Raw genomic sequence first — 12079 nt, forward strand, 5'->3', positions numbered from 1 at the left:
CTATTGCTATAAGGAACACTGATTGTTTAGGTGTTAACTTTATTTGACGAAATACTTTAGGAAATTTTCGTTTATTTAGAGCGTTTAAATAGAGACTTTAACCCATTTAACTCAGTGCTATTTTATTGCAAACCATTGATAAAATGTAGAAAACAGCTAAAATATCAAGTCACTTAAACCGTAAAATAAAAATTGCTTGGGCCTTGGCCTAAAATTTAAATACTCATTTGCATACGCGGCCCTGGAAAGGTCACCTCGTTTGCTCTGTAAACGAAAATAATGGGGGCAACACTTTGGGGCGTTATATCGGTCATTTTTGCACGTGCTATGAACATGGAATAGTAAAATATCATTTTTTTAGAAAGGTGGTAATACATTTATTCTTATTTACCTGTTTGAATCGCATTTTAGTTGAATTTCTTCTCGGACGCTGTGTAAACAAACCGCTGTCACTTTTGACATAAGTCGCAGGCGAAAAATAACGCATGCGACGAGAGGTCACGAGAATAATGGATACCACGATGTTAGAACTCCCACGATGTTGGGATACTCTACGATATCTAGTTTACCTGTAAATGTTAAATGTTTGTCAAATATAACATCAAAAATTGAACATTCGCAGGTCCCGGTGAGCAATTGCTTCTTTTAGAACAGTCGGAAAAGATTTGATCATCGAATTATGCCTGACACTTGACAGTGCAAAAGCTGTTTGAAAAACATTGTCATTGTGATTTTTTGCCAAATGAAAGAATGGTTTCGCGGAATCTACTGTCTGTCTTTGCATTTGGTGCAAACGCGAAAGTATGTAATTTATTATATGTTTCACTGAAAAGATATAATATTACATTAGATCTAAGATACATATACCACTAAATGTTTGTTTAGCAAAATGCATACCCTATTCCAATGAAACTTCACAGACGACAAAGAGCAGACTTCCGTAAAAAGTCCCACAATGCAACTATTTGATTAGCGCACGCGCACTCAAGCCCGTAGCCCAGCTGCCTGGGCACAATACACCTGAAATGGAACGAAGACATTCTAGCTTACTAATGCGTTAATTGTTGAAAATTTTATTGCGAACATAATCTTCATGTATCATTTCATTGTTCAAGCGTCTGTTCAGTTTGGTTATTGAATTTTTAGTGCTTTATATGGACAATAATTTGGGTGATTTTTTTCTGGACGCTAGGTGGCTCTTACCGGAAGTTGAAAATGTAAACACAAGATACATGTAAGTAACATGTGCACATAAGTGAATCGTTGTATGAACGTTGTTATCAACAATGAGCGTGCAAGTTAAAACTCACGCGAAAACGGAATTCGATAGAGTAGAAATGGCTTGCAGCGTCAAAAGCTTTTCATCTCCGGAAGCATTTAGAAAGTCAAAGGATGACAGCACAATCAAAAGTGAAAGTAGATTTACACAGCCGTGGGGAAGGAAACGAAGATACAGTCAAAGTGGGAGACGCGATGATGGTGCTGCACGGAGAAAGCGAATTAAGTCTACACCAAGCATTGGACCACTGCCAAATAAGTTTCTAAATGGTGGTAGTATTGATGACCCATTGAATTTAAATGGTCTTGACCATTCAGAACTTGGGAAACAGTTAAATTCAGTGACACCTCAGTCCTCTCCTTTGCCTTCCAGAAGAGAATCTATTAAAGTTGCCATTCCATTTGATTTCACAGATCCACTGAAATTGAATGATAGTGATGAGAGTTTAGACTTTGAAAAGTTATTGCGGAAGAAAAGGCAGCGCAGTAGACATCGAAAGAAGGATGATGGTGCGATCTTTAGTCCACCTAAAAATATCATAAAAGATAAAAACTTAATGGAGGCGCTAAAAATTGAAATAGACACAGATCAGTTTAAAGATGATGCAAATGCTGTTTTTGAACTGAAACCCAAAGAACTTGTGAAGCCAAGATCTGTTTGCGACAAAATAGTGTCTCCTGTTATTCCACAGGTTTCCCCCAAATGTGTGAAAAGGAGGAGGACCAACAGCGGCAGTAAAACTGAAACCTCTCCAACTATTGCAAGATCTCTTAATTTGCCATCAAATCATCTGGGAAAACATCATGATAAGAAAACGCCTCCAAAAAATAAATTCAGACAGCCAAAACCACCACAAAGCAAGAGAGACTGTAATAAATCTGGTGCTGGAAAAAAGACTCTAAAGTTTATATATGGCAACTATAACAGATATTATGGATATCGTAATCCTACATTGGAAGAAGATGGACGGTTGAAGTGCTTTAGAAAGGAATGGTTTGAAAGCAAATGTGTTCTAGATATTGGCTGTAATGTTGGAAACTTGACTATGTCATTGGCTTTGAAATTTAATCCAGCAAAAGTGACAGGAATGGATATTGATCCAAGTCTAATCGGCGCTGCTAGGAAGAATGTTAGATACTACATGTCTGCAAACCTAACAGAAGCGACGAAATTTCCAATCTCAAACCTATTGAGCTATGGACCCATTGTGGCACCACCTGTATCAAATGATGCCAGCAAACAGCCAGTTTTTCCACACAATGTTTTGTTTAAGCAGGTAAGTATTTAAGTGTTGACTGCTAAGTGCACAATGTATAAGTGCCAATCGAATGAATATATATCTATCAGTTGTACTAATTAAGCATAATGGGAACGCAAAATGTCAGGCATTTATAGGTCAACATGACCTAGTTATATTGTAGCCTCCTAGTGACCAGGAGCCAAGGGTTCAATCTGCGTTTAGAGAGTGTTCTTAAGATCTCTCTTAAAACACCATGAATGGGTTTGCCTAGAGTGAAATTTAGCGATAATATTTGCACCCATTTAGCTAACTTTTCTTTTTTCAAAGAGTTAGTACATGTAGCAATGCATAATAATTTTTAGTTGAAGTAAATTAGTTTGAAGTAAATCCATGAACAAACAATACCAGTAAAGCAACAGTTGAACTTTCATATAAATCGAACAAACACGATTTATATTTTCTATATTTTCCATTGGTAAAATAATGCAACTTAATGTAAGATATCAGGGCTTTTTTTCTTTCTTTGGGACTCGCCGAAAAACGGCCCTTTCCCCTCGAATTTTTTTTCCCTTCAGCAGGTAAATTTTCCCTCAGACTTCATTTTTTCCCCTAAAAAAAAATTTTATTTTTTATTTTTTTTACTTTAAATACATAAGTTAACCTTATCCAGTGTAGAAAATATAACATATTGCATAATTAAATTATCTGTTGCCTTGAATTTGTTTAAAAAACAGCAAAATATATTACATTGATTATTTAAGACTTTCCTTATTTTCCCCAAAATCCGGCGTTTCGAGTGATTTTTTCCCCCCAAATCAGGCATTTGCGCGATTTTTTTTCCCCTAAAAAACGGCCAGGCCCATTCCCCAAAAACAGATAAAAACCCCTGGATATATTTCATATAAACCACAAACATTCCTTCTCTTTTTTTTTTCTTCTCATTAATCCAAGTTAAGGTAGACGTGACTTCCCCCTAAACTGTGACCCTCTGCCAAGTACAGGTTTTACCCAGGACACAAACTCAAAAGCATTTCAAGAAGCCTAAGTAAGGCTTTCAATGAAATCTAGCCAAAGTGAATAGGTTAAAACAAAAATGTAAAGCGGGTCTAACCCGGTCTTGTAAACCACATATTATTTGTTGAATACAATAATACATCCTGTCAGCATATCTACATAAATGACATTCCATACATTGTTTATAAAAAAATGTGTTTCAGGGGAACTATGTGTTGGAAACAGATGAACTGCTGGACCTACAGAAGGAAGAATTTGATGTTATTCTAGCGCTCAGCATAACAAAATGGATCCACTTCAATTGGGGAGATGAGGGTTTGAGGCGGTTCTTCAAACGAGTGTACAAGCAGCTGCGCCCAGGGGGACGTTTCATACTGGAGCCTCAGCCTTGGTCTTCGTACAAAAAGAAAAAGAAACTGACGGTAATGTTTTTGATATTTTTGTGTTAGTGTGTTATTTTATCGTGTTTAAATTGTACTTGACTTCTTAAAAGCTAAAAGTGTACTGGACATCTCAAATTTATCCACTCTGCTAAAAAGAATACATTTTTTCCACCTAAAAAAATCAGGACAAATAGTAAGGATATTGAGGCTCATTGGGTCATTGTCGACCTGAAATGGCCCACAAGTCAACCAGGGTAGACTAAAAGCGGATTCATGTCACCCTTGGGTGACTTCAAGCAGACGCTAGTCACCCCTGGGTGAGTCTCTGACTAGAATCCGCTTCATGTCACCCAAGGGTGACATGAATCCGCTTCTAGTCACCCCAGGGTGACATGAATCTGCTTCTTGTCACCCTGGGATGATTTCAAGCCGATTCAGGTTGATTCATGTCACCTGGGGATGACTTCAAGCCGACGCTAGTCACCCCTGGGTGACTTGAATCGGCTTCATGTGACCCAATGGTGACATAAATTGGCTTCTAGTCACCCCAGGGCAGAGCTCCAGATAAAAATTTGGTCAAATTCTTATTTACTCCCTATTTTAAAAACTAATTCTTATTTTACCCCCTATTTATAAAATTTATTCTTAACAATATATTACCAAATAGTTTTGAGTGCTTTAGATTCGCAGTTAGTTACGTAAGAGCTTATAAGTTCATCAAATATTGACGAAACCATGCATGCTTTGGGTATTTGAATCTAATTGAGGACTTTTGACACTGAAATGGCTTTTTTGCCTTCCACGCTTCAATACACCGCTTCAGTCGGCCATTTAGATTTTTTCTGTAAAATGGTCACTCACACTTCGGCTTTATATATGCTATGTTCTCGAACATTCGTGCCCCTTAACTATTATTTCGCGCATGCGCATACAATGACAAGTATTTTTTAGCATTGTATAAGATACTATTTCAGTATTAAACCATCTGAAAATCGTCTTTGTTTACATAGTTACTATTTTTTTCAGCTTGTGAAGGTGAAGGCCAATGATCTGCTTCATCCAGAAAATTATTCTCATTGGATTCGTGCTCCTCGCTTGACCGCGTTCTAAACGGGGCTCCCAGTGGGGAAGTTATTTGGATTGCAATGCGGATTGCAATGTCCTTTTTCTAAGACACAATTGAATGTGTACAGGGTTCGACACTAAGGCACGTCCGACAGGCATTGTCTAGTAAGATCGGTGGTCGGGCTAGTAAAACTGTGGGCTAGCTTGTCCGACTGGTCCATTATTTACATCAGAACAAAACTAGCGTATATAAATAAACGCGGAGGAGAGCTTCCCACAGAAATAGCTTGATTCCATTGGTAAAGTTGTCATGAATATTAACCCTTTGCATGCTGGGAAATTTGTAGTCTGCTTAAATGTTGTCTGCTGAATTTCTAAAATTAGCATTTTCTTCAATTTTTTTCAAAGAATACTATCAGAATATTCTGTGGCGTCTTATCTGGATCCAAACTGTTTGCAAAGACCTTCAAAATTCGGTTCCAGCACTGAAAGAGTTAATGTTTTTCTGCAGTGTCGTAGAACTTTACATCATGTTTTTACGACTTCTATCGAAAATCGGTTTCGTCAATGTAAACATTTTGGCGACCGCGCAGCAGACGAGAGAATGTAATTTAAAGAATGGCTTTGTACAAGGTTGGATTTTTGTCCGACACAAAAGTTAATAACTAAGAATCCAACGGTAAAACTGACACAGATTATGATGGAAAAGGGCCTTGGAGCTGTGGTAGAATGGAGCACAGCGGTCAAGGAGGCTAGAATTTGATAACGTTTAATAAATGTCACCTGCTGTACAGACATAATTTGTTTAACTGGTGATAAACAGTGAAATTACAACAAACAATGTATGTTGTTAAATAGTTTTATATTATTTTTTTTCTCTTTGCATCAGATAACTTTCTTGTGTTCACTAATTATTTTCTGATAAAACCTGATTAAACAGTTACACGACACAATTCTGTTTATTTGCTATGTCATTTATGGTCTAGTAGACATCAGATTCGGGCTAGTAAATTTTAAGAGGAGCTGGTCCGATGGTCTGGCTGTAAAAAAAGTTAATGTCGAACCCTGGTGTATTTAATGATGGAAGCGATTTATTTTCAAATATAAAATTCCAAATAAGAGCAGGGATGTAAATATTTTTAACCATGGTTACTTTCAACAAAACAATGCAAATGTGTTAATTGAAATATAATTGTCTCGCGCGTCTTGCATATTGAGTTACAATACCCTGTCGGGTACCTGTCAGTGCTCCGAATTAAATAGAGCGTGGCCTTCCTTAGAAATGCTTCTGCCACTTGCACAGAATTTCTAAACTTTTTTGTTTTAAGTGCTGGCGATTTATAATGCAATAATACTCTGCAATGGTATTTTTTACCACAATTTAAGCAATATTTATGTATGTGTGGAACATTTCTTGTTTAAAACTCATTTTCTCGGCAAAATAGTCAGCAGTTGTAAACGCTCGATCTAATTGAATAGATTCCTGACACGCGAAGTATTTGGCGAGAGCGAAAATGACGTATTAAATTGAGCACGAATCCAATGAGAAGACACGAAAGTATGAGAACGAGGCATAGGTCATAATGACCTTTAGGTCGCCTTTAAAGTCATATCAAAAACTATATTTAACATTTACTTTTAATGGCATTTTGAATAGATATACAGTATATTACTTGTGTGAAAAAATTACGATAAGTGTAATTAAAAAGGTACAATAAACAGTAATGACTCGCCTGCAAATCTAGGAGAACAGAATCGAGACCGTTTGGCCTTTCGACCGTTCTTAGGTGTGGCTCTTGCAAACAGCAAACACTTGAGTGACGTTGATTTAAAGTTGCAGTTTTAATTAAGCGCCTAGAGGAGCCAGAACCGGGATGAAATGTTTAGGTATACATAATTTGCTACTGGAAGTTTTACGCATGTTCGAAATTTTCGATTTCGTGTTTTATTTTTTCAATGCGTAACTTTACGCAAAGATTTTAAATCTAAATCGTTATTTAAGAAATTTAATTCGTTTTTACGCCTTTACGCATGTTATCTGGAGCACTGCCCCAGGGTGACAAGAATCGGCTTGAAGTCACCCCAGGGTGACATGAAGCGGCTTATAGTCTCCCCCGGATGACATGTGGGCCATTTTAGGTCGACAATGACCCATTGAGCGATATTAAGTGGACCTATACAACCCTTCCTTTCAGACATTTTAAATTTAAATTGCAAAACAATCCTGATTATTGCATGATTTAATTAAATGGATAAATTGGTTTTAAACATTGATGCAGCATTTAGTTGTAATATTCCTTTTTTTTAGCCAACCATACATGAGAATTTTAAGAGCATACATCTGCGCCCGGAGCAATTCACTGACTACCTTCTCTCTAGGGATGTTGGTTTTAGTACCTGCAATACTGTAGATGTGCCATACAACGCATCCAAAGGTAAGTTGAACATGGGATCCAGAGTTGTTTGTAAAATTTTGACAATTTTATTATGTTATGGTTTTTACGGCAGTTAAATATGATTGCACTGTTAATGTCATACTTGTTATTTTTTCATTGATGTCAGACATATGGTATAATATTGTGTGTAGCAATAGCATTAACAGTAAGTGACTGTTTAAAAAAAGTATTTTTATTATGCCTCCGGATCGAATGATCGGGGGTATACATGTACTGTTTTTGGCCTGTCTTTCATTGTATGTGTGTGTGTGTTCCAAAACTTTAACCAAAACTTTAACCATGGTCATAACTTTTGCAATATTGAAGATAGCAACTTGATATTTGGCATGCATGTGTATCTCATGGAGCAGCACATTTTGAGTGGTGAAAGGTCAAGGTCATCCTTCAAGGTCAAATATATGGCTTCAAAGCGGCACAGTAGGGGGCTTGTGTTTCTGACAAACACATCTCTTGTTAATTATATTTGAATGTCAAAAGGGACGAAAATGTAATCATAAACTTATTTGTATGACTAATGTGCGTGGTGTTGTAGGCTTCCGTCGGCCAATCCTGGTGTTCTTCAAGAGTGACACGATACAGAACAGCCCCTGGTCTGAGGTGGGGAGCTACACACCTGTACCCATAATACACACCACAGTGGGAGCCTTCCATGACGGTAATCAGCTCATTCGTTCTTTATTGCAGTGTGTCTTTGTTATCATTATGGGAATAGGGCCAGTTCCCTTTGGATTGGGAAAAATTGTGTCGTTTTGACTCGAATTGGGATAGTAGTGCTGGTGTTTTTATGCTGGCAAATACTTCAAAATTGAGAATAAAAGTGTTTCAATATTATATTTACCAAGGTTCAACTTATTGAGCTAGAAGGGAGGAGAACCTTCAATTGGGAATTGTAAGGTCCCTGTGTAAGGTCCCTGTGTAAGGTCCCTGTTTTGGAAATATATATTTTTTTTTACGTTGGGAATGGGGCTGTATGCCATTGTTAGGGCCACTATAAGGTGGGAACTCATCTTTCATATCATGCAGAGAGCAAGGGGGCTGGCAACTTTGTCCTTTACTTAAATTGTAGAGGTTAACAAAAGGCAAATGTGTTTTGGCACAAGCATGTACTCTGAAATGATAGCTCTTCTTGTTCATCCGTATCCATACATATTGGGAGATATATTTTTTATGACCATATTAATTGGCTTGTATGATTTACATGCTGATTTATATTGTTGAACTAAAACCTGGTTGTATGCTTCTTGTGGCAAATGTAGTAAAAATTGACAGACTTGAACCAAAATATAAAGGTAGCATCATTCTGTCAATATGGCTTTAATAGAATGTCAGATCAAAGTAAATAACAATTCTGGTAGTATTATTATGATTACTGTTTGCAAGTTAACCATTAAATTAAAACAACAATGACATTTTATTGTGTGTCTAACAGTTTTTAACCTTTTTACATTGTTATGAATGGAATATGATGGAACTGATAAATAATTATCTATTATGACATAAGTGTTGCACAGGTTTTTTTCCAACTCCAGAGGTGTTTCCAAAATTCGTAACCTGTTACACATATTTCTATTGCTAGATGGCAGCCTGATGTCTGAGGATTCAAGTTCCAGTTCCTCTGACAGTTCATGCTCTCAATGCTCCGAGGTGTCTGGCGCGTCGAGTCTCGCCAATTGTGACAGGATAGTGGCTAACCTGGAAACATGCACCAAACGTGTCACCTTTGATATGGGGGTGCTGAAGCCTGGCACAAGTCCCGCCCAAGTGTTCTCAGGGGTCGATACCGGTGAAGAAGATGTAATGGAGGTGAAACCTTATGGGGACCCAGTGGTTGATGGGGACCCAGTGGTTGGTCATGCAGACAGTATTGAATCTGCTGGCAATGAAGTTAATGATGCAGATATGGCTAACGTTGAACATAGTGAACCCTCTAGTGCTACTACTGTAACATATGGTAATGGAAATAATATTCAGAACAATACATGTGCTCCTGCGGCAGGACAAGACTTATCTGAACAAGTCAAAAGTGTGGCTGATAACACAGACTCTGGTTAAATAATACAAGTGGACACTGAAGTTGAGATGTGCTATAATGCTTTATTTAAAAATTGATTAACATATGCTAGCCCATGTAATGGACTAAATATAATTCTTAAGAGTTACAAGTAACAGAAGAGTCATTTTCAAAAAAGACTTTAGGTACAAGACATTTCCACAAGGAGGAAGAAAACCACATGCTGAAACCACATATGCTTGCATTTCTATGTTAGTGAATTATAATATCTGATGCAGATGAAAAAATGTGTGACTGTATAAGCCAAAACATTTTTAAGGAGGGATAAATAAAGGATATATGTTGCTTGTTGTACAAATTATACTGAAAATTGTGAACAGGCTTTGCATTGTATATGGCAGCTATTTTATGTGTTTATGTTATAAAAATACACAATGCCTTTTATTATTACTCAAACATAATTTTACTGGTATGCATTGTTTGTGTATGTTCTTGCATACAAATCAATTGTCAAACCTTATACAACTGTAGTGATAAATGTGCAAGTTTTTCCATTAAAATGTGGTGTAAAATGGGCATATTTGATACTGTTTGAGTTTCGCTTTCCATCTATTTTTGTTATTCTTACCTGACTGCATATGATTCATTTCCAGTTAAGTTTTCATGTATTGTCCTACCAGTCTGATGAGGTACAAGTTTCATTGACAGCTGTATTCTGAATTAATCGTGGGTAATCTTGGTTTGCACATCTACTAAAGGTCAATAGTTGAATACAACCTCATGGATTATGACTTTATGCCCCCGGTAGGGTGGCATATAGCAGTTCAACTGTCCCTCAGGCTGTCCGTCCGTCCGAAACATTGGCCATAATTTTTGCAATATTGAAGATAGCAACTTGATATTTGGCATGCATGTGTATCTCATGAAGCTGAACATTTTGAGTGGTGAAAAGTCAAGGTCATCCTTCAATGTCAAAAGTAAAAAAAAAATAAAAAAAATACTATCCAAGGGAAGTAATAAGCTTTAAAAGGGAGATAATTTCTAAACCTGCCAAATGATATATTGAAATTTTATTTCAAAGCGGCGCAATGGGGGGCATTGTGTTTCTGAAAAACATCTCTTGTTTCTGTTAAGAATGAATAAATACCTGTAATTGCAGTAATTGTGCCTTCAAAAAATTACTCTAAACATCATTTTTTGTCAACACTTTTGAAGTCCTCATGTTGATTTCTAGTGTTCAAATTGAGCGTTCTGTATTTTATTTGTTTTGAACAGTGAACACTTATATAACAAACACACTTGCAACTTGTACACATAAAAATATTGGATGGAAGCTTTTTCATAGCCTTGTTATTGTTGAGTTGTTTGGTGCATTTTATGTTGAACAGATTTCAAGTGACCCTTGTTATTCAGTGATTCTCATATTTCATTGCAATATGCATTTTTATACCCCCATTACCAATGGTAATGGGGGCTATATAAAAGTCACTTTGTCTGTCTGTCTGTCGATCGGTCTGTCCCGAAAGCTTGTCCGGCCATAACTAAGTTGTTAATTGTGAGATTTTAAAATCATTTGGCACATTTGTTCACCATTATTGGACGGTGTGTTGCGTCAAAAAATTACGTCAATATCCCAAAGGTCAAGGTCACACATTGAGTTCAAAGGTCAAAAATGGCCATAAATGAGCTTGTCAGGGCCATAACTTTGTCATTTATTGTGAGATTTTAAAATCATTTGGCACATTTGTTCAACATCATTGGACGGTGTGTCGCACGAAAGAATTACGTCGATATCTCAAAGGTCAAGGTCACACTTTGAGTTCAAAGGTCAAACATGGCCATAAATGAGCTTGTCCGGGCCATAACTTTGTAATTTATTGAGAGATTTTAAAATCATTTGGCACATTTGTTCACCATAATTGGACGGTGTGTCAAGCAAAAAAATTACGTCGATATCTCCAAGGTCAAGGTCACACTGAGTTCAAAGGTCAAAAAAGGCCATAAATGAGCTTTTCCGGGCAATAACTATGTCGTTCATTGTGAGATTTTAAAATCATTTGGCACATTTGTTCACCATTATTGGATGGTGTGTCCCGCGAAAGAATTACGTTGATATCTCCAAGGTCAAGGTCACACTTTGAGTTCAAAGGTCAAAAAAGGCCATAAATGAGCTTTTCCGGGCCATATCTATGTCGTTCATTGTGAGATTTTAAAATAATTTTTTCACCATCATTGGACGGTGTGTCACACGAAAGAATTATGTCAATATCTCCAAGGTCAAGGTCACACTTTGAGTTCAAAGTTAAAAAATAGCTATAAATGATAATGGCATAATAATTCTTAAAATTCGCATAAATTAGCTTCTCTTGTTTTGTAAAGACAGCATGCAAAATAGTCTGTGTCAATGCAGCATGTGGGGGTTTAAGTCACGTCTGTGACAAAGCTCTAGTTATTATCAACTACCATTAAATAAGATACAAGTTAATAAGGCTTATGTTGTTCTTCTTACTTTAGTTCACAACAAATGACTTAATTAAGTTCCTTACATATTAACAATTACAAGCATAACCATGTGTTAGTACAGGAAACCGAAATAGTTAACAAATGAATTCCTAGCATGTAGCGAAACAA

General features: G+C 36.8%; 2 protein-coding genes across 7 annotated transcripts in view; one reads left to right on the plus strand and one right to left on the minus strand.

The window, feature by feature from the left end:
* LOC127832643 (zinc finger CW-type PWWP domain protein 1-like) overlaps positions 1–981 on the minus strand; it is a 217689-nt gene extending 216708 nt beyond the window's left edge. For 4 of the 6 annotated variants that reach the window (XM_052358240.1, XM_052358241.1, XM_052358242.1 and 1 more), the window contains exon 1: positions 898–980. The gene's annotated coding sequence lies outside the window, so the exon portion shown is untranslated. Of the gene's footprint in view, positions 1–897 lie in introns of all 6 variants that reach the window. The other 2 variants (XM_052358244.1, XM_052358243.1) reach the window with 1 other exon arrangement.
* On the plus strand, positions 977–11936 carry LOC127832645 (7SK snRNA methylphosphate capping enzyme-like). The gene is made up of 5 exons (XM_052358247.1): positions 977–2555; positions 3737–3955; positions 7290–7416; positions 7970–8092; positions 9014–11936. Exons 1-5 carry the CDS (start codon positions 1287–1289, stop codon positions 9487–9489), a joined length of 2214 nt encoding a protein of 737 aa, XP_052214207.1. The 5' UTR covers positions 977–1286; the 3' UTR covers positions 9490–11936.
* The last annotated feature ends 143 nt before the right edge of the window (positions 11937–12079 follow it).

Source organism: Dreissena polymorpha, chromosome 5 (genome assembly GCF_020536995.1).
Source record: "Dreissena polymorpha isolate Duluth1 chromosome 5, UMN_Dpol_1.0, whole genome shotgun sequence".
NCBI classification, from domain to species: Eukaryota; Metazoa; Mollusca; class Bivalvia; order Myida; family Dreissenidae; genus Dreissena; species Dreissena polymorpha.

Coding starts and splice junctions, on each gene's coding strand:
- LOC127832645 (XM_052358247.1), top strand. CDS start 1,287: ATGAGCGTGCAAGTTAAAACTCACGCGAAAACGGAATTCGATAGAGTA. Junction 2,556..3,736: donor ACAATGTTTTGTTTAAGCAG/GTAAGTATTTAA, acceptor AATGTGTTTCAG/GGGAACTATGTGTTGGAAAC. Junction 8,093..9,013: donor AGTGGGAGCCTTCCATGACG/GTAATCAGCTCA, acceptor TTCTATTGCTAG/ATGGCAGCCTGATGTCTGAG.